Below are 26,214 nucleotides of genomic sequence, written 5' to 3'. Positions count from 1 at the left end.
TGTTGAGAGCGTAGACTTTGCCTCCTTGGGTCTGTCAGAGGATGTCTCCCGTATCTTGCTTGCTTCCAGAAAAGATTCCACTAAGAAGAGTTACTTCTTTTTGTGGAGGAGGTTTGCCCTTTGGTGTGACGCAAGGCCCTAGATCCTCGTTCTTGTCCTACACAAATCATGCTTGAATACCTTCTACACTTGTCTGAGTCTGGTCTCAAGACCGACTCTGTAAGGGTTCATCTTAGTGTAATTAGTGCATACCATTACCGTGTGGAACGTAAGCCAATGTCGGGACAGCCTTTAGTTGTTTGCTTCATGAGAGGCTTGCTTTTGTCGAAGCCCCCCATCAAACCTCCTACAGTGTCATGGGATCTCAATGTCGTTCTCTCCCAGCTGATGAAACCTCCTTTTGAGCCACTGAATTCCTGCCATCTGAAGTACTTGACCTGGAAGGTCATTTTCTTGGTGGCAGTTACTTCAGCTGGTAGAGTCAGTGAGCTACTTGACATTTTGCCCATTAGATTGTAAGCTCCTTGAAGCAGGGACTGTTCTTTTTCTTAATCTGTACAGCGCTGCGTAACCCTAGTAGCGCTCTAGAAATGTTAAGTAGTAGTAGTAGTAGTAGCTTCAAGCCTTAGTAGACCACGCTCCATACATCAAATTTCATCATAACAGAGTAGTCCTTCGCACTCACCCTAAGTTCTTGCCGAAGGTGGTGTCGGAGTTCCATCTGAACCAGTCAATTGTCTTGCCAACATTCTTTCCCCGTCCTTATACCCGCCCTGCTGAACGTCAGCTGCACACACTGGACTGCTTGCGAGCATTGGCCTTCTATCTGGAGCGGACACAGCCCCACACACAGTCCGCCCATCTCAAATTGGCTAGCAGATTGCTTTTCCTTCACTTATGCCCAGACTGGGCTGACTCTTGAGGGTCATGTCACGGCTCATAATGTTAGAGCCATGGCTGCGTTAGTGGCCCACTTGAAATCAGCTACTATAGAAGAGATTTGCAAGGCTGCGACGTGGTCATCTGTCCACACATTCACATCTCATTACTGCCTACAGCAGGGTACCCGACGCAACAGTCAGTTTGGGCAGTCGATGCTGCAGAATCTGTTTTGGGGTTTAGAATCCAACTCCTCCCCCCTAGGCCCATTTTTATTCTGTTCCAGGCTGCACTCTGTTAGCTGGTTTAGTTTTTAGGTCAATCTCAGTTATCTCCTTGCCGTTGCGAGGCCCAATTGACCATGTTTATTGTTTTGAGTGAGCCTGGGGGCTAGGGATTCCCCACATGTGAGAACAAGCAGCCTGCTTGTTCTCGGAGAAAGCGAAAGCTACATACCTGTAGAAGGTATTCTCCGAGGACAGCAGGCTGATTGTTCTCACGAACCCGCCCACCTCCCCTTCGGAATTGTGTCTTCCTTTTCTTTGCTTTTTACTGGACTGACGAGCACGCTCGCGTTCGAGCGGGAAGACGTCGCGCATGCGCAGTGCACGCGGAATCGTGAGGCTAGCAAACTTTTGTTGCTAGGGAGATTCTCTGGTCCTGGGGCTGCCGTTGGACGTCACCCACATGTGAGAACAATCAGCCTGCTGTCCTCGGAGAATACCTTCTCAGGTATGTAGCTTTTGCTTTAAGAAAGGCCTTTTTTGGTGTAATGAGAAACTTTGGTGGCCCTCCACGGTCTAGGGAACCATATTTCCACTTTGAGGTCCCTGTCTTGCAACTCTTTCTTGTACAGTTGAAGTTCCTTCTCTGTAGGGTTTCAACATTCGATCAGGGAAGATTCTTAAATCCATACCATCATATTTGCAGTATTTGGTGCATTTTTTCCAGCACCAATTCCGTCTCGATATCTAAGCTGTTTCACTACAAATGCCCGTGGAAGGAGGTTCAAGTTAGGTTTTGTTTTTTGTTTCTGGTGTGCTCTTTCTATTTCAAAGGGAGGGTTAACACCTGTTACTGGAAAGTATGACGCAATCAGCTTATGCATATAGACAATTAGTTCTGCCCCTTCCCTACCTTCTGCCACCTTAGTAATCCTCAGGTTTGTTCTATTCCTGTTCTCTTGATCTTCTATTTGCTCTTCCATTCTGCTTCTGGTGTGCTGCTGTTTCGTACATTCCTCTACTAATTCCAGTGATTTACTCTCTATGGTATCCATTCGAGTAATGATAGTTTGAAATCTTTCTTCCATTCTAGTCACCACAGAGTCCGTTGTTTCTGTTTTTGCTGCTCTGATTTCCACTAGGACCATGCCCCACGTACTCTCTCTGTATGTGAGATTGGCACAGCCATCGAGCTGGGAAGTGTTGTTTTTCCTGTGACCCCCCCCCCCCCCCCCCCCCCCCACGGCTTATGAAACCCTTTGCTGAATACACACCATAGTGATATTTAATAGTGGAAGAGGTAGACACAGTGGATTTAGATTGACTTGTTTTGGTATGTCTGCAGTGCATTTTCTGCCTAAATCTGTCAGAGATCCTAGAATTACTCTTGAGCTCAGCTGCCGTGAGATTTTTCAGACATAACTTCTTTTAGACTAGTGGCACAGATATCATCCCCTTAAAGCACTTCACTGTTTAATTAGAATATCTAAGTGTAAACGTCCACTTTACCATTGGGTTAACAAAGATAGTGCAGTCAGTGCTACTGATTTCCTAATATACATTAGTTGTCTCATCATCAGACCCATTCCACTTATTGTTCTGTAGCCTTCTGTTTTAAGGTAAGGAGAGAGAGAGAGAGGAGAGGCCAGTCCACAGACTGATGTTTCCATAGCAGACTCAAGAGACGCACATGTGAATTAAACTTTCATTAGTTATCCCACACCATGGGCTAAAAGATATTCGCAGTATTGTGATGAGGCGGCAAGTAGAGAATGACATGAGGACAAAGTTTGTCTCCGCCTCTGCGAGTTTAGTTTCCACCCGCACAAGCTCTGTCCCTTGCCCTGTCCCTGCAAGCTCTTACCCATCTGCACAGTCCTCACCCAGTTATTTAGTATAATACCAGAGATATAGAAGAAGATGCATTTACTGCTGTACTGTGCAAAATATAAAGATGGTGTTAGGGGAGTGCGACTAGGGCAACTGGCTTTGGCCCCTGACCAGAGTTATCCCCAAGCCTGATGAAAGGTGAAGAACGTGTATCCTGGTAGACATCAGTCCTCAATACTACCTTTAACAGAACAGGCATCTTGTGTACACATTGAAAAAGTAATATTCAGCCACCATCAGACAGCGATGCAGAAAACAGTACAACAAAAAGCCTGTCCTATCTTATGCTGCTGAACTATCCAGAAATCACCACTATTTGCTAGCGCTAGTCACCCAAGTAATGCTTAGGATGGCTGCTGCTCGGCTCAGCATCCTGCCCCGTGTTTACCTTTACAGCTGAGCTCCGGATTTTTCTCCTTCCTCACTGCCTGAAAGCCTTGTCTTCCCCGTATGGCCGAGCTCTGCAAATACTTGAGCCACATCATGAAGGAAGTGGGAAAGTGTCACGATTTCAAGTCCCACAAGCCTTCCCCAGCTTTCTGCATTGCGCGGCTCAAGTATCGGAGCCAGGCTGTGCAGGGGAAGACAAAGGCTTTGTGGCAGCGAGGAAGGAGAAAAATCCAGAGCACAGCTGTAAAGGTAAACATGGGGGGGAAATGTGTTAAATGTAGGGGCATTAAAATGAATTTGGTGCATTAAATTAGTGCGTTGTTATTAACTTGTTAATTGCCCACCCCTAATTCTAATTGTTGTAAAAATACCTGCATCTATATGTAAGTCCTGTACTGTTCTGTCTATTTGTGTGAAAAATATAAACATTTATTTTTGCATAACCTAGATTTTATTCAGCAATTTTTTTTTTTGTATAATCCAGATTAAATGTAGCAAACTTATTTTGCATAATCTAAATTTTATAAACTTTTTTGGCACAATTTCCTGAGGTATATGTTATAAAGGAACATTGGTGCACAGCATAGGCTGCTCCCAATATCTTTGGATCTTTATGGAGATATTTACTCAGAGTAACGTGATGGAAAGACAGTGGACTAAAAGCACACTTCCAGTAAGGATCTCAATAGGGTGACACTAGACATATAAGTGGTTAGCATGTTTGGAAGTTGTTGCTGCTATTACTGCCTTTCAAATTGCTAGTGGTTAGCATGTTTGGAAGTTGTTGCTGCTATTACTGCCTTTCAAATTGCTAGAGGTAAAGTATATTTTGTTCAAGATTTTCTCCGAGGACAAGCAGGCTGCTTGTTCTCACAACTGGGTTGACGTCCACGGCAGCCCCCACCAACCATCTTCCCACCCGTGCGCGACCGTTCCCGCTCAGTTTTTTTCTATTCCGCGCTGGAGAGAGACGTGTTATCGTCTCTCTCGCTGTCAGCCCCGGAAACCGGATTGCGGCCTAGCCGCGGCTTTTTTCTCCTTCGTGTACGCGTTCACGTATTTCTTTTTTGTTTGTTTTAAAAAAAGGTTGCGGCCTTGTGGCTGCGCGGTCGTTTTCTTTTTTGGGTGTGCTTTTCCACCGCCACCATCGACGACTTTGCCTTCGCTGACGCAATTTTTCCGTCGATGTCCTCGAAGGTCCCGAGCGGATTCAATAAGTGTGGTTGGTGCGGCCGGCAGATCTCGCAAACCGATACTCACGCTTGGTGCCTCCAGTGCCTCGGCCCGGAGCATAATACCAAGACGTGCACCTTGTGTCTCGGCTTAAGGAAGCGGACACAGGTGGTGAGGCAAGTTCTTCGGGACCGTCTTTTCGGAACTTGCGCCGGCCCGTCGACTTCGACGGCATCGGTGTCAACGGCCGGGTCTTCGGTACCGATGTCGACAAAATCGGCGCCGACCCCAGGAGTACAGGTACCGTTGGCCTGCCGTTGACGGCGGGGGTGAGCAGCCGTGCGGGCAGTCGGCCCCGGCCACTCCCTCTACCCAGGGCCATCGGGACCGAACCCTGTCAGATATGATTCCTCGAGGCCGGGGGTGGGGGGGGGGGTCTACCTCCTCTTCATCTCTGCCGCCGAGCGCCGATGACTGGCACCGAAAGAAAGCCAAGAAGCACCGTTATCGGTCGCCCACAGCGCACGGAACTGCCAGCGAGGGAGGACTCGACGCCGAGGAAGCGGCAGTGCTTAGAGGAGCGTTCCTCCTCGGTTGAAGAGGTGTCGCAGCGCCATTCCGCGGGTGCTTCGGTACCGTCTCCTGGACCCGAGCAGCTTTCGACACCCACACCGGCCCCCCTGCCTTTCCTGACAGCGGGCCTGGACGAGTGCCTCCGAGCCATCCTTCCGGGGATTCTGGAAGGGCTGATGCGCCAGGCTCTGCCGGCACCCCCCGGCGCCGTTGATGGAGGCGCCGGTGTGCTCTAGACCGATGCCGAGGACGCCGCTTGCAGCACCGGTGTCGACCACCACGCAGGTGGCGTCGACGTCGATGGAGGGAGCTTCATCCCCGCCGGCGCGGGAGTCCACCGCTCGACGCCATCACTGAGGACGTGGTTCCTCGCAGTCGAGACGGGGCCCGGTTGAGGTCTGAGCTGCAAGAGCTCATATCTGACACCGAGGAAGAGGCCTCGTGGGGGGAGGAGGAGGACCCCAGATATTTCTCCTCAGAGGAGTCTGAGGGCCTTCCCTCCGACCCCACTCCTTCACCGGAGAGGAAGCTCTCGCCCCCTGAGAGCCTCTCCTTTGCCTCCTTCGTCAGGGATATGTCTATTTGCATTCCCTTTCCCGTGGTCTCTGTGGATGAGCCGAGGGCTGAGATGCTCGAGGTCCTCGACTATCACAACCTAGAGAGTCTTCTACGGTGCCGTTGCACAATGTCCTCAGAGACACTGCTTCGGAACTGGCTGAAGCCATTATCTAACCCCACCATCCCCAAGAAAGCGGAGTCCCAATACAGGATCCACTCAGACCCAGAGTTGATGCGGCCTCAATTGCCTTATGACTCAGCGGTCGTGGACTCTGCTCTCAAGAGAGCACGGAGTTCGAGGGATACCGCCTCGGCACCCCCTGGGCGGGAGTCTCGCACTCTGGACTCGTTTGGGAGGAAGGCCTACCAATCGTCCATGCTTGTGACCCGCATCCAGTCATACCAGCTCTACACGAGCATTCACATGCGGAACAATGTGAGGCAACTGGCGGACCTGGTCGACAAGCTCCCCCCGGAGCAGTCCAGGCCTTTTCAGGAGGTGGTCAAGCAGCTGAAGGCGTGCAGAAAGTTCCTGTCCAGGGGTATCTATGACACCTGTGTTGTGGCATCCCGAGCTGCGGCCCAAGGTATAGTGATGCACAGACTTTTCTGGCTGCGTGCCTCTGACCTGGACAACCGCACCCAGCAGCGACTGGCGGATGTCCCTTGCCGGGGGGATAACATTTTTGGCGAGAAGGTCGAGCAGTTAGTGGACCAACTACACCAGCGGGAAACCGCTCTCGACAAGCTCTCCCACCGGGCGCCTTCAGCATCCACCTCAGCAGGTGGACGTTTTTCCCGGGCCCGGCAGGCTGCACCGTACGCCTACAGCAAGCATAGGTACACCCAGCCGGCCCGAAGGCCGCCTCAAGCACAGGGACAGTCCCAGCGCGCTCTTTCCCGTCAACAGCGTGTGCCTAAGCAGCCCCCTGCGCCTCCACAGCAAAAGCAGGGGACGGACTTTTGACTGGATCCATGGGAACATAGCCGCCATCAAAGTGTCTGTACCGGACGACCTGCCGGTCGGAGGGAGGTTGAAAGCTTTTCACCAAAGGTGGCCTCTTATAACCTCCGACCAGTGGGTTCTCCAAATAGTGCGGTGCGGATACACCCTGAATTTGGTCTCCACTCCACCAAATTGCCCACCGGGAGCCCAATCCTTCAGCTCCCATCACAGGCAGGTACTTGCAGAGGAACTCTCCGCCCTTCTCAACGTCAATGCGGTCGAGCTCGTGCCACCCGGGCAGGAAGGGCAGGGATTCTATTCCAGGTACTTCCTTGTGGAAAAGAAAACAGGGGGTATGCGCCCCATCCTAGACCTGAGAGGCCTGAACAAATATCTGGTCAAAGAGAAGTTCAGGATGCTTTCCTTGGGCACCCTTCTACCAATGATTCAGAAAGACGATTGGCTATGTTCCCTGGATTTAAAGGACGCTTACACTCACATCCCGATACTGCCAGCTCACAGACAGTATCTCAGATTCCGTCTGGGGACATGGCACTTTCAGTATTGTGTGCTGCCCTTTGGCCTCGTCTCTGCACCACTGGTGTTCACGAAGTGTCTCGTGGTGGTGGCAGCGTATCTACGCAAGCTGGGGGTGCACGTGTTCCCGTATCTCGACGATTGGCTGGTCAAGAGCACCTCAGAGGCAGGAGCTCTTCGGTTCATGCAGTGCACTATTCACCTTCTGGAGCTGCTGGGGTTTGTGCTAAATTACCCGAAGTCCCATCTCTGGAATTCATAGGAGCGCTGCTGAATTCTCAGACGGCTCAGGCCTTTCTTCCCGAAGCAAGGGCGCAGAACCTTCTATCCCTTGCCTCTCAGACCAGAGCATCTCAGCAGGTCACAGCTCGGCAGATGTTGAGACTCCTGGGTCATATGGCCTCCACGGTTCATGTGACTCCCATGGCTCGCCTTCACATGAGACCTGCTCAATGGACCCTAGCTTCCCAGTGGTGTCAAGCTACCTGGAATCTAGAGGATGTCATCCATCTGTCCATCAGTTGCCGCAATTCCCTGCACTGGTGGACCATTCGGACCAATTTGACCCTGGGACGTCCATTCCAAATTCCACAGCCCACGAAAGTGCTGACGACGGATGCATCTCGCATGGGGTGGGGAGCTCATGTCAATGGACTCCACATCCAGGGTCTGTGGTCCCTTCAGGAACAAGATCTTCAGACCAACCTCCTGGAGCTCCGAGCGGTCTGGAACGCGCTGAAGGCCTTCAGAGATCGGCTGTCCTACCAAATCATCCAAATTCGGACAGACAATCAGGTTGCAATGTATTACATCAACAAGCAGGGGGGCACCGGATCTCGTCCCCTGTGTCAGGAAGCCGTCGGGATGTGGCGTTGGGCTTGCCAGTTTGGCATGCTTCTCCAAGCCACATACCTGGCAGGCGTAAACAACAGTCTGGCCGACAGACTGAGCAGAGTCATGCAACCGCACGAGTGGTCGCTCCCATTCCTGAGTGGTACACAAGATCTTCCGAGAGTGGGGCACTCCCTCGGTGGACCTTTTCACCTCTCAGACCAACCACAAGCTGCCTCTGTTCTGTTCCAGACTGCAGGCACACGGCAGGCTAGCGTCGGATGCTTTTCTTCTTAATTGGGGGACCGGCCTCCTGTATGCTTATCTTCCCATACCTTTGGTGGGGAAGACCTTACTGAAGCTCAAGCAAGACCACGGCACCATGATTCTGATAGCGCCTTTTTGGCCCCGTCAGATCTGGTTCCCTCTACTTCTGGAGTTGTCCTCAGAAGAACCGTGGAGATTGGAGTGTTTTCCGACTCTCATTTCGCAGAATGACGGAGCGCTTCTGCATCCCAGCCTTCAGTCTCTGGCTCTTCACGGTCTGGATGTTGAGGGCGTAGACTTTGCTTCGTTGGGTCTGTCTGAGGGGGTCTCCCGCGTCTTGCTTGCCTCTAGAAAGGATTCCACTAAAAATAGTTATTTTTTTAAGTGGAGGAACCTCGCTCTTGTCCTGCACAGAACCTGCTTGAATACCTTCTGCACTTATCAGAGTCTGGCCTCAAGACCAACTCAGTAAGGAATCACCTTAGTGCGATTAGTGCTTACCATCATCGTGTGGAGGGTAAAGCCATCTCTGGAGAGCCTTTAGTCGTTCGATTCATGAGAGGCTTGCTTTTGTCAAAGCCCCCTGTCAAGCCATATAAGTCTGCCCAGCACTATCCCTGCCTCCCACCACCAGCTCTGGCACAGACCGTATAAGTCTGCCCAGCACTATCCCTGCCTCCCACCACTGGCTCTGGCACAGTCCGTATAAGTCTGCCCAGCACTAGGTGTTGGAGGGCAGATTCTGAGGGAGGTTTAGACACCCCTGCCTCTTCTGCCCCTTCATATAGGGGAGAGGGTTCCTTGGCAGCAGCAGATTTAGAAAGGCTGGAAGATTCAGACCTTCAGAAGTTGGAGTCAGACGATCCCATGGCCATGAGAGCTTTCCATAGAGAGGAGTTGCTCTCTTCTATCTCCAAGGACTTAGAGGCTTTAAATATTTCTTCTCCTGAGGGGCAGTCCACTTCTTCTGCTAATCCTAAAATGGCCAGCACTAAGAAGTCCCTATGGCTTTCCTGGTTCATGAAGCTATTAATGAACTTATTTCTGCACAGTGGGCCACGCCTGATGCGCACCTCCGGGTAGTGAAGGCTATGGCTCATCTTAAATCTCTTACTCGGGAGGAGGTGAAACACTTACGCTTACCTAGCGTGGATGCCCTGGTTGCAACTGTGACTAAGAAGACTACCCTGCCAGTGGAGGGTGGCGTTGCCCTCAAGGATGTACAAGACTGAAAGCTGGAATCCGTTTTGAAGATGTCATTTGAGGTGTCTGTCTTGTCTTTACAGACAGCTCCTATGCTGCCCGTGCTTCCCTTTTGTGGGTGGAACAGGCGGCTGATGTCCTGTTGGACTCAGGAACCCATCCATCCTCGGGGTTTCTGGATTTGGACACTGGGCTGGCATACCTAGTGCACACTTTATATGATTTGGTAAGAGCTTCAGCCAAGCAAATGGCTTTGGCTATTTTGGGTTGTCATTGGTTGTGGTTACGCCACTGGGCAGCAGACACAGTGTCTAAGTGGCATTTGGTTAAGTTACCTTTTAAAGGTAAACTCCTCTTTGGGGAGGACTTGGAGAAGCTGGTCAGGGACCTAGTGGATTCTGAGACTCAGCAACTTCTGGAAGACGAACCTTGGTCTTCTAGGCTCTCTTAAGCATGATCACATTTTCGAGATAGTAGGAGATATTGTCCTGGTCGCCCTTCTAGTGTGCCATGGCTCGATATCAACCTCGGCAGTCCTTTCGACAGGGTAAGCGTTCTGGGAGCTCTGGCAAGTCCTATCTTCCTGCTCAACCCTCCCAGTGATTGGGCGCTGGCCCACTCAGTTCCTGTATGGGGGTTGGTTGGCCCACTTTTGCAAGTAATGGGCCAAACTGACATCAGACCTATGGGTCTTTGATCTCATTTGAGACAGAAGCTCGAATTCTCCTCTCCCTCATTTTTCTTGGCTTCCCCGTGTGCCACTCCTCAAAAGCGGCAAGCTGTCTCTGCCACTGTATGGCAGCTTCGCTAGTTGGGGGAGGTAGTTTCTGTTCCTTTGCTGGCGTGCGATCAAGGACATTATTGCATCTATTTTGTGGTTCCCATCCTTTTGTCTGATTCTAGATCTTTGTTGAGTGAAGAGGTCTCTAAGGGTGCAACGTGCTGTTATTCAGTAGTTGGCAGTTACTAGCGACTTCCGTCAGTGTGATCAACTGTTTGTGCTTTTTGCGGGACCGCAGAAAGGTCAGGCCGCATCGAAGCCTACTGTTGCCATGTTGTTGCGAGATGCTATCTCAGCGGCCTGTGTCTTGGCTGGTTGTTCCCCTCCAGAGCAAATTAGGGCTCATTCTACGCAAGCTTTAGCGTCTTCCTGGGTGGAGATGTGCGTTGGAAATTTGGAAGACTTTTGTCGGGCAGCAATGTGGGCCTCTGTACACACCTTTGTCAGGCATTATCATATTTCAGCCAGGGCGGATTCTGCTTTTGGCTCAGCGGTTCTTGCTGCCGGACTTTCTTCTGCCCACCCTGCTTAGATACTGCACTGCTACATCCCACAGGTCTCTGAATTTATCTGCTGTTGACAATAAGGAATGAAAAATTGTTTTACCTGATAATTTTCTTTCCTTTAGTTGCAGCAGATGAATCCAATGTTTAGCCCTATTATTCTGCTTGTTCAGTTTTAGAAGAAGGTTTCTGTCCTGCGCAGAGTTTTGCTGCAGGGTTCAGGGGGAGGGGACTGTATCCTTTCTGTTTCTTCTTTTTTCTAGATGTTCAATTTTTCATGGCTGCCTGAGAAGCTTGTATGTGAAGGAGTGTGTTGGTTACTACCCTAATCCTTTGGTTTGTTATGAGATATGCTGATTGACCAGGCAGCATCACATCCTATAGGCACAGGGCAAATCAATACTCTCTATCTCCACCTGCTGGTGGATGGACACAACCCACAGGTCTCTGGATTCATCTGCTTAAAGTAAAGAAAATTATCAGGTAAAACATAATTTTTCGTTAAAATGCATTGCACTGTTTTGATATTATGCAACAAATCCTTATTTTTTTGTGCTTTAAAGAATAAAGAAAGTTGAAAAAAATAGATGAGTCTGGGTTCAGTATTTTAGATAGATGTGCAAGTACAAATGCATGATAACTGTCCATACTACTATAATCAGCGTATGTTCTCTTAGTTCACAGGAAGGACTGCATAATGTGACAAGATCTCAGGGGAGCTTGATGACACCTGCCTGGGTCCATCTGTAAGTTCAACTCATTGATTTAACAGTTTTATATAGTTTAATATATTTAACAGCAGTTTATTACTTTGCTTAGAGATTAGTATCATGCCATATTTGGTTATGGGACAAAAAAAACTGAAGACAGTATTAAATTGAAGGAATTTTAGCGATAATTTCCTAAATACTTTGGGCTAGATTTACAGACGACTTAATGGTAAATGGTCCCCTTTGACAGTAATGAGGTCTGCATTTATGTTTCAACGTTTTGCATCAGTGAATACACAACAGTCGAACTTAAACTGTGTCCAGTGAACCTCGAATAGTATAAACCGTCATCAAACTTTTATCCTTTCACCCCCCCCCCCCCCTTTATACTTATGGAATGTATAAACCCATTCCTGCAACAGCAGGCGAGTTGCCAATGTCATGCTGATAAAACTTTAATGTTACATAAATCCTATTACTTGATGTAACTTTATTGGTTATATCCCAACTTAAATGCTAACATGTGATTACACCACTCTACACCCAAGACGTACCATTAAAAGTACCTTAACCCAAAGGTCTCGCATCAACAGGTTTAACATCCCTTCCCTACCCCGAGAGATACCCCCACCTCCTCACCCCTTACAAACCTCTTCCTGCTAAAGGGACCTCCCAAATACTCATAACTCCCCCCCTCCACTAATGTTTTAATCATCTATAGCGAAAGCTACAAACCAAACTGGGGAACAACTTTTTGCTCATGAAGATCTTAACTCTATACTTCTTCACTATTAAGCTGCGACTCTGTGGACTGAAAGACTGCAAATAAGGGTCCCAAATCTGAAAAAATGTCGTCTTGTGTCCCGGGGAGCCCCTCGCCGACCTTGCCTCCCATGTGACCAAAAGGTGTATCTGATTTCTCCAATGCCAAAAAGCGGGGGGAATCGGTGATGTCCAGTACTGCAATACCGTTTTCCGGGCCACTAGACTCAATTTACGACACACAACACTGGCTTGCTTAGACATGGGGCGAAAAGCCCTGGGTTTGTCCAACAAGAATTGAGCCTCTGTCCCTTGAATCGTACAGCCCACTAAGTGAATTAAAAATCTAACTTGAGCCCCAAAATTTCCTACCCAGGGCTAGCACACATAGCATGATAAAAGGAGTGAGAACTCTGCCCACACTTGGAACACGCTGAGCCCCCTTGTCCTCTCATATGTGGCAACTGAACCTTGGTCATATATGCATGTAGTATGAGGTCTACATTTAATAGTGCACATTAATGCATTAACACAGTTTAGTAAATGTAGCCCTTAATTTTTGCATTCAAGATATTCATAAGACTGTTAATAAGGACACAGTAACTTTTAAATGCACATAAATGTTTAGAATCGGTTCTAACATTGACAAATGACTGACATACCAAGAACCATTGCTTATTTAAGACTTCTATTATGTTTCTTCCCACTATTCCAGGACAAGTGGGTAGTCATGTCCATCGACCAGCAGGTGGAGATAGAGAACACAGAACTGAGCACCACTACCTAGCCACGTGCTGGCAGCCCAGTTCCTCGGTATCTATCTCCAGCAGGTGAATGGACATACTTCTTCTGTTTCTGGATTAGAGTTTGTATCTCCTGGTCTAGTTGGTGACTGGCTCCAAGTTGAGGGGTATTAGAAGGTTGCAGACATACCTGTTGGTGCTGGGTCGCTGTCTCATCTCCCGTCTGAAGGTTTTTCATTTCCTTTCCTCCCTCTGGTGCCTTCTCAGCAACCAGCAAGAAAAAAAAAAAAAAAAGGCAGTCTCTTTGGGGTTTGGCAGTGAAGAGAAGGGGCACAGACCGGCGGTGTCAGTTGTGGCTGAGGGGAGAGTGGGTTCTGGTGGCCCCCCCCCCCTTCAGCTCAGGATCCAGGCAGTGAGACTCCTGCTGTTCTTTGGGTCGCTGTTAGAGCGATTCCAGCAGCACGTTTTTATCTCTCTTGGCACTAAAAATAAAATACAGCATCTTTGCAGCAGCGCTCCCGTGCATAGTCGAACCTGGGAGTGTTTTTTTGGCAACGCCATTTTTTTTTGTGGTGTTAGCATGTTGGGCCCCGTGGAAGGGGTGAAGCGCTGCTTTGCGTGTGGGGGTCGGCGTTCCTCCTCGGACCACTGCACGGTTGCAGACCGGTGACTGAGTGGAGGTGGGGATCCTTCTTGCGTGCCTGTTGGGGATTGAAGTTGGGTCTGTGCTCCGGCTCCTCGGTTGGCCTTCTTAGCACTTCCACACCAACGGAGGCGGGAACTTTGACCATTTTGCCCACGGTGAGCAGTGAGCATTCTCTGCCGGCGGCAGGGGAGGTGGCTGTTAATCTGGGGGGCTTGCCTTCTCAGGGAGTGCCCTTTTCTCTCGAATTCGTTCTTTTGCTCCATCAGGCCTTCCTCTGCTGACCCCGGGGTTCCTGGGGGGGGGGGAGTGGGATTGGAACCGGTCCCCCTCCCTCCAAACGTTCCCAGTCTGCTCCCTGTGGATGATCCGGCGGAGAGTTGCTCTCTAGTCTGTCCTTTATTTCATTTACACCCCACAATTTCCCACCGCTGGCAGGCTCAATGTGGCTTACAACATTGAATTAACAAACAGGAAAGTACAATAAATGGAAAATGATACGAGGGCGGAAAGGTACAGGGGCAGGAGGAAGTAGTTAAGTCCACAAGATCTTTAGAGGAGCTGGAGTCCAGGAATCACAGTGGCAGGACGGGATCTTTAGGGTAAGCTTGCCCATATAAGTAGGTCTCCTCAGAGGGCCCTTGTGTTCTGGAGCCCATGGAGGAGGGGGAGCTCCCCTCGAGTGAAGGGGGTGACCCTCGGGTGCTCAGGCTTTTCCAGAGGGATGAATTTGAGAGTCTTTGATTTCAGAGTGCTTGGTGGCTCGATCCATTGCAGAGCCCATGGGGGGGGGGGTGGTTCTGCAGGAACACAGCAGGCTAGTCTTTATGGAAGGGCCTTGGAGGTCCATCTAAGGCATATCCTATGCATCTGGATATCCAGGATCTCACCTCCGCTGAATGGGATACCCCAGACTCCAGTCTGAGTGGGTAGAGTCATGTCCTGCCTCTACCCCCTGGTGCCGGAAGAGAAGTTGGTGTTTCCAGAGGTGGATTCCTTGGTGACGGTGGTTACCAAGAAGACCATCCTGCCGGTGGAAGGTGGGGTGGCCTTGAAGGACCTACAGGACAGGTTGGAATAGGCCTTGAAGTAGGCTTTTCAAGGTGGCAGCCTTAGGTCTCCAAGTGGCTATTTGCAGCTCTTTTGTTGCCCGAGCCTGTTTACAATGACTCCAGGAGTCGGGGGCCAGGAGTGGCTCTCGGGTGGCTAGGATGGAGGTAGGTCTCGCTTACATGGCAGATGTGGTCCACGACATACTGCTGGCTTCGGCTAAGGGTATGTTGTTGATGGTCATTGCGAGGCGCCAGCTGTGGCTTCCGGTCTGGTCGGCGGATATGACCTTTAAGGCCCGCCTGGTCGAGCTGCCCTTTCTGAGGAAGTTGCTCTTCGGTGAGATCCTTAGCAATCTGGTTAAGGACCTTGGGGAGGCTAGGCCCCAGCGGCTGCCGGAGGACTGCCCTAGGGCATCTGGTTGCCAATCGAGTTCCGCTTGTCCTCGTTTTCGGGACAGTAAACGATACAGGCTAGGCCGTCCGCCTTTTGTCAGCGGCCTTGATTCCAGTCCCGTCAGTCTTCCTTTCGTGACTACAGGAAGAGTTCGGGGAAGTCAGGGTGGGTGATCGTTGCTTCCCGTCAGTCACAATGATGGTGCGTTGGCCCATGCGTTCGGGCCAATAGGGGGACACCTTCAGGCGTTCCAGGACGCGTTGGCCTCCATCACCTCGGATCAATGGGTGTTGGACATTCTATGCAATGGTTACCGGTTAGAATTCTCCCGCCTTGTTTCTCTGCTCTTCTTGCAGTCCCCTTGTCGTGGAGCAGCCCACAAGTCTCAGGTCCGGTCCACGTTACAGTCCTTACTGTCCCTTAGGGCCATTGTGCCCATTCCGGAAGCCGAGCGAAGACTGGGTCGGTACTCCATTTATTTTGTGGTTCTCAAAAAGGAGGGCTTAGTAAGATGGGCTTAGTAAGATCCATTCTGGACCTTGAGTGTCAACAAATGTCTGCGAGTGTCCCATTTTCGGATGGAAACCCTGTGGTCTGTCATTGCCTCATTGTGGGATGGGGAGTTTCTCACCTCTCTCGATCTCAAAGAAGCGTACCTCCATATTCCGATTTGGGGCCCTCATCAGCAGTTCCTTTGCTTTGCAGTGCTGGGCCTCCAGTTCCGGGCCCTCCCCTTTGGCCTGGCTACGGTGCCAAAGACTTTTTCCAAGGTTATGGTTGTGGTAGCAGCTTATGTCCGGAAGCAGGACATTCGAATTCATCCTTATCTGGATGATTGGCTGATTTTGAGCTTTGTCTCCTCAGGACAGCTTGGAAGCGACCACAGGTGTCCGGCTTCTGCAGTCATTGGAATGGGTGATCAATTTCGAGAAGAGCTGCCCTGATCCCTTCTCTACGCCTGGTGTACCTGGGTTGTCCTCTTCGATACCCAGATTGCTCGGGCCTTTCTACCGGAAGGGCAGCGGGTGAAGTTGGCAGGCCATGTGCGGTCCCTTCTCTTGGCTTCCCGGCTGCAGGTCTGGGATGATGTGCAGGTACTTGGCTCCATGACAGCGGCCTTGGAGGTGGTTCCTTGGGCATGGGCACACATGCTCCTGCTCGAGCGTTCTCTGCTTGCCCGTTGGTCTCCGGTGTTGGAAACCTACCACGTCTGACTTCCTTGGACGTTGGATGCCAGACGGAGCATGCGGTGGTGACTCTGCCCTCGGTCGTTGAGTCGAGGCATGCCCTTCCCAATCCTGCAGTGGGAGGTGGTGATGATGATGGATGCCAGTCTGGGCTGAGGGGCCCATTACAGTGGTCATCTGGCTCAGGGCTCTTGTTCTCAGAGAGAGAGGCTCGCTGGCCCATCAATCTCCTGGAGCTCCAGGTGGTTCAGCTGGCCGTGAAGTTCTTTGCCCCGTTGTTGAAGGGGGCAGTGGTCTGGATGATCTTGGACAATGTGACAACAGTAGCCTTTATCAACAAGTGTGTGTGTGTGGTGGGGGAACCGCAGCAGCCAACTGGCTCTGGAACCCGCCCTGCTGATGGTCTGGGCAGAGTGGCCATCTGGCTTGCCTCTCAGCTGCGCACATCATGGGGGACCTCAACATAGAGGTTAACTTTCTCAGTTGTCATACTTTGGACCCCGGCGAGTGGGAGCTGTCTGCAGAGGCGTCCCAACTGGTGTTTCATCGTTGGGGTCTCCCTTGCCTGGACCTTATGGCCACGAAAGCCAATGCCAAAGTTCCACAGTTCTTCAGCCCCTGCAGGGAACAGGAGTCCTTGTGTCTGGATGCCATACTTTAGTGGTGGCCAGAGGAGGGCGTGCTGTGTGTCTTCCCTCCTTGGCTAATGCTGGGCCGACTGTTGAGAAGGGTGGCAGCCCATCGAAGCTGAGTGATCCTGGTGACTCCAGACTGGCCCAGGTGTCCTTGGTATGCCAACCTCGTCAGGCTCCTGGTCTGCCAGCCACTACAGCTTCCTCGGGAGAGGGGTCTGCTCCATCAGGGCCCGGTGGCCATGGAGGATCTCTCCCCTTTTGGTATTATGGCCTGGCCCTTGAGAGGTTTTGTTTGAGGAAAAAAGGCTATTCAGATTCTGTTATTGCGATTCTGCTTCGAGCCCAAAAATGCTTTGTCATCTGCCTATGCCAGAGTCTGGTGTGTGGAGAGGGATCTGGATCCCTTTCTCACTTCAGGTGGGCACATTCTGGCCTTCCTGCAGCAAGGGGTGTACAAAGGGTTGGCGCTGGGGTCCTTGAAGGTCTAGGTGTTGGCCTTGGCCTGCTTCTGTGGTGCATTTTCTGAAAGGAGTAGGTCGCCTTTGGCCACCCTTCTGGGCGTACTGCCTAGAATGGGACCTCAATCTGGTTCTTCGAGTTTGAGTCTCTTCGTCAGGCTACCCTAAGGTTCTTACTCTGAAGACTGTCTTCTTGCTGGCTTTCACTTCAGCCTGTTGTGTTTCTGAGCTTCAGGCACTTTCTAGTAGGGCTCCTTTTCTCCGTTTTTCGGAAGGAGGGGTTTCCCTGTGGATGGTGCCGTCCTTTCTACCCAAGGTCTTCTCGGCTTTTCACATCAATCAGTCTGTGGAGCTTCCTTCCTTTTGATGGGAGGATGTAGGGGCCCGGTACGCCTCCTTGCGGCTTTTGTATGTGCGGAGGGCTCTTCTGCGTTACCTGGAGGCGACTAACGACTTTCGTTGCTCAGATAGGTTGGTTTGGTTGTGCTGTACAGTAAGCAGAAGTTCGGTCTCACGGTTTCCAAAGCATCCATTGCCCGCTGGTTGAATGAGGCGGTGACTGCCGCCTACGTCCTGGAAGAGAAGGCTTTGCCTTTGGGCCTGAAAGCCACTCTGCTAGGTGGATGGTAATGTCGTGGGCAGACACATCTTTGTCTTCTCTGGTGTACATTTGCAGGGCAGCGACGTGGTCTTCATTGCATTCCTTCAGCAAGCGTTATCAGATGTTGCTGCGCGGTCAGATGCGGCCTTTGTGTTGTCAGTTTTACAGGCAGCAGGACCGATGTTCGACCCTCGCAGGGATTGCTTTTTGAACATCCCATTTGTCCTGAAATAGTGGGAAGAAACATAATGGAAGGAGAGATTAGGTTTTACCTGATCATTTTCTTTCCATTAGTTCTTCACACTATTCCAGGAGCCCTCCCATTCTTCAGTGTGGTTTCCGTCTGGTCACTCTGCATGCTGTTCTGGTTCTTGTCTTCAAGGGATTGTCTTGTTAGTTTTGGTTGGTTGCTGTTGATGCACCAGTGTTTATGTTCTGTGGGCTTGTGTACGATACTGAGGAACTGGGCTGCTAGCACGTGGCTAGGTAGTGGTGCTCAGTTCTGTGTTCTCTATGTCCACCTGCTAGTCGAGGGACACAACTACCCACTTGTCCTGGAATAGTATGAAGAACTAATGGAAAGAAAATTATCAGGTAAGACCTAATTTCTCCCTAAATCTCATAACCACACACAGTACTCCTGCTGGAATTCTGCATGACTGTGGAGTGCAGAATTCCCGGCTGTGCAGAATTCACGCTATGAGGGGCTGTGGTAAAGGCAGGTAGGTTGGCTTGCCCCCTCACCTCAGTGGGCCCTCCCCGGGCCTACCTGAGCACGTCCCGGAGATCTAGTAGCCTCTTCGGGGGCATAAGTGAACCCCAATCTTTTCTGCACGGTGCCACACTTCTTCAAAATGACTGCTGAGACTTAAAGCAGTAATCTTGTGAGACTGCTACAGGAAATCTTGGCTGCCATTTGGAAGAAGCGGCGGCAGCGGGCAGGAAAGAGTGGGGATTTTTTCCTTCCCCAAAGAGGCACTCCCAATGCAGCTCCTCCTCCTCCTACTTCATGAGTGAGTGTTGGGGAGGCTGAAAAAAATATGAATGGTGGTGTATAGGTGCAGGGAAGGGGGAGAGGAGGGGGTGGAGGGGATTTAAGAAAAAAAGTGGATGCAATGGGTGCTTGGATTAACTATGGATGCTATCATTTACCAAAGCAAATAACTTTCCTGAATCAACCAATTCAGTTCCTATTAATGTAGTATAATATGCCTTTTTAGCTTCTGCACAGTGAAACGTATAGGATCTTAAATCTTCCTTCCATTTAAACTTAGCAGAAGAATCATTGCCTTTTCTCCAAATTCTTTCAATTTGTCTAAAAGTCCCTTTTAAATTTCTGAGTAAATCAGTATATCAAAGATTAGGTTTACGAGATCTAACCTTCATGGATTTCACAGAAGCAGTAGTATCTAAAGAGCCTTTAATAATTAGGTCCCATTTTGCCTTCATTTCAGTAGGATCATTTTGTTGTGTATAAATCTTATCAGAAATTAAATTCCAAAAACTAAATTCATCAGTTTCCCTTTTGTTTTAATAATGGGTCTATCCTGCTTAATTCTAATAGAAGATATACAAATATGTAACTCAGTTTGATCAGATCGTGGAACTGCAGTCCACATAACCTCTGACAGTAAAAGAGAGAGCCACATTAAGAACATGACGTTTTTCATGAGTTGTCATCATAGAACCAAGTATCAAGTCACAAAATCTTTAAAAAAGATTTAAGACTCATAAACCTGGAATCTTGATCTAACTCAAGTGGAAGATGCATATCTCCCACAACTATCCTAGAAAATTTGAGAAATACACAAGTCAAAAGTTCGTATAACCTTTCTTGACTGTCAGACCAAGATCCAGTAGGTCTATAGATCATCAAAATTCCAATCTATATAATAATTTGTAACACTGCTTCCCTGGATGGCTGGCTGGGTTCGTAACAGCATGCTGACGTCAGCTCGCCTCCAGTGTTCCCTTCCCTCTGTGTCCCGCCCTTGCGTAAAGACGAAATGAAGTCAGAGGAGAGAGTGACATTGAGAGGGAAGGCTGGAGGTGATGCGAGCCCAGCCTGCTGCCTCTGCGACCTCAGGTAAGATGAACTGCGTGAAGGCAGGGCGGCAGGAAGGACAGAGTCGCGGGACACGGATGGGAGGGCAGGGCACAGGACAATCGCTGGACATGGAGGGAAGGACAGAATCACCGGACACCGAGGGGAGGGCAGAGGAGAATAGCTGGACATGGATGGGAGGGGATGGGAAGGGAGGGAAGAATCGCTGGACATGGAGGGCAGGGGACAGACGATAGCCTTGCTAGTGCCAGTTTCATTTTTTAGCAAAACGGGCTTTTTTGCTTGTACTATTATAAGATGTATTAGAATCATTTTGAAATTTGCAAAGCATATATTCTGATCCAGTAATAATAACCAAGTCAATCAAACTCAAATGAAAAAAAGCTTTCGTATAGTATGGCTAAACCACTGCCCTGTTTATCCAGTCTTAAGGTATGAAGAACCCTAAAACCAGGTGGGCACAAATGAGACAGTTCTGGACAATTTTGTTCAGTTAACTAAGTTTCAACCAAAAAAACCCAAAACCAAATTCACCTGAAACTACTAAATCGTGAAGCAGTAATAGCTTGTTCCTAACAGATCTAGTGTTAGCATACATACAAGGTACATGAACCAAAGGAGACCTGCAGTGATTCCCTTGATTACGTGGAACTGGAGATGAATTAGATAAATTTCTCTGATTTTATCTTAAACCTGGTTTTTCTTGGCCTATTACCTATAACTCTCATAATAGAATTTACAGAATATTCAGAAGAATCTATTAGCCAAGATCTCAAAACATCACCATTCCTCCTATACCTAAATTATACCTTAAGTAGTGTGCTGAGTGGTGGCATGCTGGCAGACACTGTGGTTAAAATCCTGCAGTGTCTAACATTGGGGCTGATGGGCGGAGCTTGCTCTCCTGCTCAGAGTAGAATAATCACCAAGCAGAGCTTGCTCTCATGCCCCCAATTAGATGGTACACTAACAGAATTCAGTATAGACACAGCAGCACAAGAGTCTCGGCGTCAGTAAGGTAAAATGCTAAGCAGTAAGATGGTAAGATCAAGCTCTTAAAGCTCTCACTGCATCTGATGTCAGAGCTGATGGGTGGCGCTAGCTCCCACTCTCAGTGTAAGAGTAGAGTAATCACCAAACAGGGCTTGCTCCCACGCCCCTGATTAGATGACACACTAACAGAGTTCAGTATAGCCAGAGCAGCACAACATGGTTTTTGGACTTAAGACCATCTCAAGGACAACTTAAATGTATTCCCTAGGCTCAGCTTGAAGATGTTATGAAAAAGCACTAACTACAAATTAAAAGTTGATGCTAAGCCTGTTTGGTGCTTTTTTTTTTTTTTTAAATCCGTTATCGAATGACTACTGCCAAGAGTTTCTGTATAAAGGAATATAACCAAAAGGCATGACCCAAGGACCCAATTTTCTTGTTAATTTTGTAAAGATTTCACAATCCACTGACTTGGCTTTGCATGATTGCTTTTATGAAACAGAGGTGCAACGACATAATGAGTGTCTTGAAACAAAATATTTTCTGACCATATCAAGATCTTGTTATAGGAAAAGTGCCTATGACATGTCACCCTTTCCCGAACCATGCGCTTTAGAGAGCGACTGTCGGGGGGGGGGGGGGGGGGGAGGCCGACAGTCGCTCAAAAGCGCTTTGTTTGGGATAAGGTATCTTGCAAGGATACCTCACAAACAGGGAAGATAGGGTTTCTGGATAGTGAGGTTGCACAACAGACCGTGGTAGGCCAGGTGTCCTTAAATACAAAGATCAGACAAAAGATGGCAAATCATTAGTGTCAAGTACTAAGCATCTTGCAAATAGGAACAACAAACATACTCTGAAATGTCTATATGCAAATGCTAGGAGTCTTAAGAAATAAGATGGGAAAGTTGTAATATATTGCACTAAAAGAAAAATTGGATAGAATAGGCATTACTGAGACCTGGTGGAAGGAGGATAACCAGTGGGACACTCATACTGGGGTACAAAGTATATCATAGTGATAGGATGGACCGGACTGGTGGAGGGGTAGCATTGTATATTAACGAGAGCCTTGACTCAGATTACAAATTCAGCAGGACACAAATCACACCTTTGAATCGTGGGTTGAAATTGCATGTATAAAAGGGAAAAGGACGGTGATAGGAGTGTACTACCGTCCACCTCGCCAGGATGAGCAGGTAGACACAGAAATGATAAAAGAAATCAGAGACGCAAACAAAATGGGCAATGTGATAATAATGGGTGACTTCAATTATCCAAATATAGACTGAGTAAATGTAACATAGGGACGCGCTAGAGAGGTACAATTCCTTGATGAAATCAAGGACAGCTTTATGGAGCGGCTGGTGCAGGAGCCGACGAGAGAAGGAAACATTCCAGACTTGGTCCTTAGTGGAGCGTATGATCTGGTGAGGGACGTTATGGTACTGGGGCCGCTTGATAACAGTGATCATAATATGATCAGTTTTGATATCAACCTTGAAGTAACTATACACAGGAAGTCAAATATGTTACATTTAACTTTAAAAAAGGAGACTATGATAAAATGAGAAGAACGGTTAAAAATACTTGGGGGGGGGGGGGGGGCGCAACTGAGAGGGTAAAAACTGTACAACAGGCATGGATGCTGTTCAAAAATACCATCCTGGAGGCCCAGGCCAAACATATTCCGTGAATTAGAAAAGAAAGATGGAAGTCCAAAAGACAGCCGGCGTGGTTGAAAAGTGAGGTGAAGGAAGCTATTAGGGCTAAAAGAAACGCCTTCAAAAAATGGAAGAAGGAACCATCTGAAAACAACAAGAAGCAGCATAAGTAGTGTCAAAGCAAATGCAAGGTGCAGATAAAGAAGGCAAAGAGGGATTACGAAAAAAAGATAGCATTAGAGGCAAAAAAACATAGCAAAAATTTTTTTCCGGTATATTAAAAGCAGGAAGCCGGCAAAATAATCGGTTGTGCCGCTGGATGACAGAGGGGTAAAAGGGGCGATCAGGAAAGATAAAGACGTAGCGGAGAGATTGAATGAATTCTTTGCTTTGGTCTTCACCGAGGAAGATTTGGGTGGGATACCGGTGTCTGAAATAGTATTTCAAGCGGATGAGTTAGAGAAACTTACTGACTTCACGGTAAACCTGGAGGACATAATGGGGCAGTTCAGCAAACTGAAGAGTAGCAGATCTCCTGGACCGGATGGTACTCATCTTAGAGTACTGATAGAACTGAAAAATAAGCTTGTGGAGCTACTGTTAGTGATATGCAATTTATCCTTAAAATCGAGCATGGTACCGGAAGATTGGAGGGTGGCCAATGTAACGCCGATTTTTAAAAAAGGTTCCAGGGGAGATCTGGGAAATTCTAGACCGGTGAGTCTGACGTCGGTGCCGTGGAAAATGGTAGAGGCTAATATCAAAAACAAAATTACAGAGCACATCCAAGGACATGGATTACTGAGACCAAGTCAGCATGGCTTTTGTGTGAGGAAATCTTGCCTGACCAATTTACTTCAATTCTTTGAAGGAGTAAACAAACATGTGGACAAAGGGGAGCCGGTTGATATCGTGTATCTGGATTTTCAAAAGGCGTTTGACAAGGTACCTCATGAAAGGCTACAGAGGAAATTGGAGGGCCATGGGCTAGGAGGAAATGTTCTATTGTGGATTAAAAACTGATTGAAGGATAGGAAACAGAGTGGGGTTAAATGGGCAGTATTCACAATGGAGAAGAGTAGTAGTGGGGTTCCTCAGGGGTCTGTACTAGGACCGCTGCTTTTTAATATATTTATAAATGATTTAGAGATGGGAGTAACTAACGAGGTAATTAAATTTGCTGTAGACACAAAGTTATTCAAAGTCGTTAACTTGCGACAGAATTGTGAAAAATTACAGAAGGACCTTACGAGACTGGGTGACTGGGCGGCTAAATGGCAGATGACGTTTAATGTGAGCCAAGTGCAAGGTGATGCAAGTGGAGAAAAAACCCCCCAAATTATAGCTACGTCATGCAAGGTTCCACGTTAGGAGTTACGGAACAAGAAAGGGATCTGGGTGTCGTCGATAATACACTGAAACCTTCTGGAAAGGTATGGAAAACAAGTGTGAGGATGTTATAATGCCATTGTATCGCGCCATGGTGCGACTGCACCTTGAGTACTGTGTTCAGATCTGGTCGCCACATCTGAAGAAAGATATAGTAGAATTGGAAAAGGTGCAGCGAAGGGCGACTAAAATGATAGCGAGGATGGGACGACTTCCCTATGAAGAAAGACTAAGGAGGCTAGGGCTTTTTAGCTTGGAGAAGAGACTGCTGAGGGGAGACATGATAGAGGTATTTAAAATAATGAGTGGAGTGGAACAGGTGGATGTGAAGCGTCTGTTCACGCTTTCCAAAAATACTAGGACTAGGGGGCATGCAATGAAACTACAGTGTAGTAAATTTAAAACAAATCGGATAAAAGTTTTCTTCACCCAAAGCATAATTAAACTCTGGAATTCATTGCTGGAGAACGTGGTGAAGGCGGTTAGCTTAGCAGAGTTTAAAAAGTGGTTAGACGGTTTCCTAAAGAACAAGTCTGTAAACCACTACTAAATGGACTTGGGAAAAATCCACAATTCCAGGAATAACATGATTAGAAAGTTTGTACGTTTGGGAAGCTCGCCAGGTGCCCTTGGCCTGGATTGGCCGCTGTCGTTGACAGGATGCTGGGCTCGATGGACCCTTGGTCTTTTCCCAGTGTGGCATTACTTATATACTTATAGAAAGAAACTGTTTTCTGAAAATTAAATTCTTTTATTCAGGCATCAATGAAAAAGAAATCACAATGTAAAATTACTGATACAAGAATGAAGGTTTGAAATATAGCAGGAAGCATGTTGGGATCAGTAAAAATCATAATTTTCTTTTTGATAAGCTTGCAGTACCCCTAGCAGAGTTGATGTTAGCCAAACTAAAAACTCAATTGTTTACTTAGCTAACTATGAACTCTCCAAGCCTATTACTCTGCGATAAGGACACAGTGCATGCCAATAATACAGGAACGTGAAAGAGACAGTAAGTGAGACTTTCTTCCCTCATCTACTCACCATCACGCAGGATCTCAGCATTTGGAAAAAAAAAACTTTCCCATTTTTATCTGAAGGGGGAGCAGGGGAGAGAGAGGGGAGACTCTCTCTCTCTCTCTCTCTCTCTCTCTCGTCACACACACACACTCGCACATTCACTCTCTCGCTCTCATACACACTCCGAGGAAATCCTTGCTAGCGCCCGTTTCATTTCTGTAAGAAACGGGCCTTTTTTACTAGTTTTTTATAATAACTGTAGATTATGGACTTCAGTGGGAAGCTCCACCCCTGTTCTTGTGTGTCCTAAGGCCTTTGATGATTTGTCAGCAAATAGTACAAGGAAAGTCTAGGGAGGAAAGTTTATTCTGGCATCTTGTCAGTTTACCATTGGTCACTTCCAATCGGTTCCCTTTGCAGCCCCATTTGTCCATTTCATTACTTTCATTAGCTTATCTGGGGTGACATGGTCTCCCTCAAGGAGAATGTCAGCAAGACCAGAACATCTCTAAACATGGCTACCCAAATGCAAACATTGGCTTTTGTTTTGCTTTTGTTTTTACTGAACAGGTGACCTTTCTGGGTCCAACTCAAATAGCGTGACTTAAAAATAACATCCAAAGGTGAGTCAACAGGGAATCAGTCAAACTCTGTATTCTGTGGTTTGCCACTGTGTATTCCTCTCAGAGCAATATAGCTCCCTTTTCTTCCATTTTAAAATCTTATCTTAGCCTAAGTATCCCCCTGTTATCCCATGAAATCTTTAATAAATTTCGTTGTTAATAATCTTTCATAGCAAACTCAATAGTTTGGGTAGTTTTTCCATGTTAAAAGCTCATCCCCACTTAGCGGCCAATGCCCCAGTCTTAGGGAGGCCTTGGCTGATAAGACTGGCATAAAAATAGGAATTTTAGATGTTGCCTTCCACTTTCAGCAGAAAATGTTCATTCAGTGTTTAACCGTGTCCTGACCAGCTGCGTAATATCTGAGGTATAAATAAGCACCCAAAAAATAAACCCCTTCTTGCTGGAATAAAGATACTGCTGATAGAGATCCCGAAAGGTTCTAGTACGCTCCTCAGCAACGTCAGTAAGCATCTGAATTCCCGTGTTTTCCCAGAAGATGGCATGTTCAATTTTTGTA

At 48.2% G+C, this 26,214-nt stretch overlaps 1 protein-coding gene across 1 annotated transcript in view; it reads left to right on the top strand.

The window, feature by feature from the left end:
• PSPC1 (paraspeckle component 1) overlaps positions 1 to 26,214 on the top strand; it is a 243,843-nt gene that overhangs the window by 112,964 nt on the left and 104,665 nt on the right. Inside the window, exon 6 of the mRNA XM_030200285.1 lies at positions 11,433 to 11,501. Within this exon, the coding sequence (XP_030056145.1) occupies positions 11,433 to 11,501 (69 nt within the window). The remainder of the gene's footprint in view (positions 1 to 11,432; positions 11,502 to 26,214) is intronic.

The sequence above is a fragment of the Microcaecilia unicolor genome, chromosome 4 (assembly GCF_901765095.1).
Source record: "Microcaecilia unicolor chromosome 4, aMicUni1.1, whole genome shotgun sequence".
Classification (NCBI taxonomy): Eukaryota; Metazoa; Chordata; class Amphibia; order Gymnophiona; family Siphonopidae; genus Microcaecilia; species Microcaecilia unicolor.
Note: the sequence above shows the minus strand (reverse complement) of the source record. Positions and strands in the feature narration are given on the sequence as shown.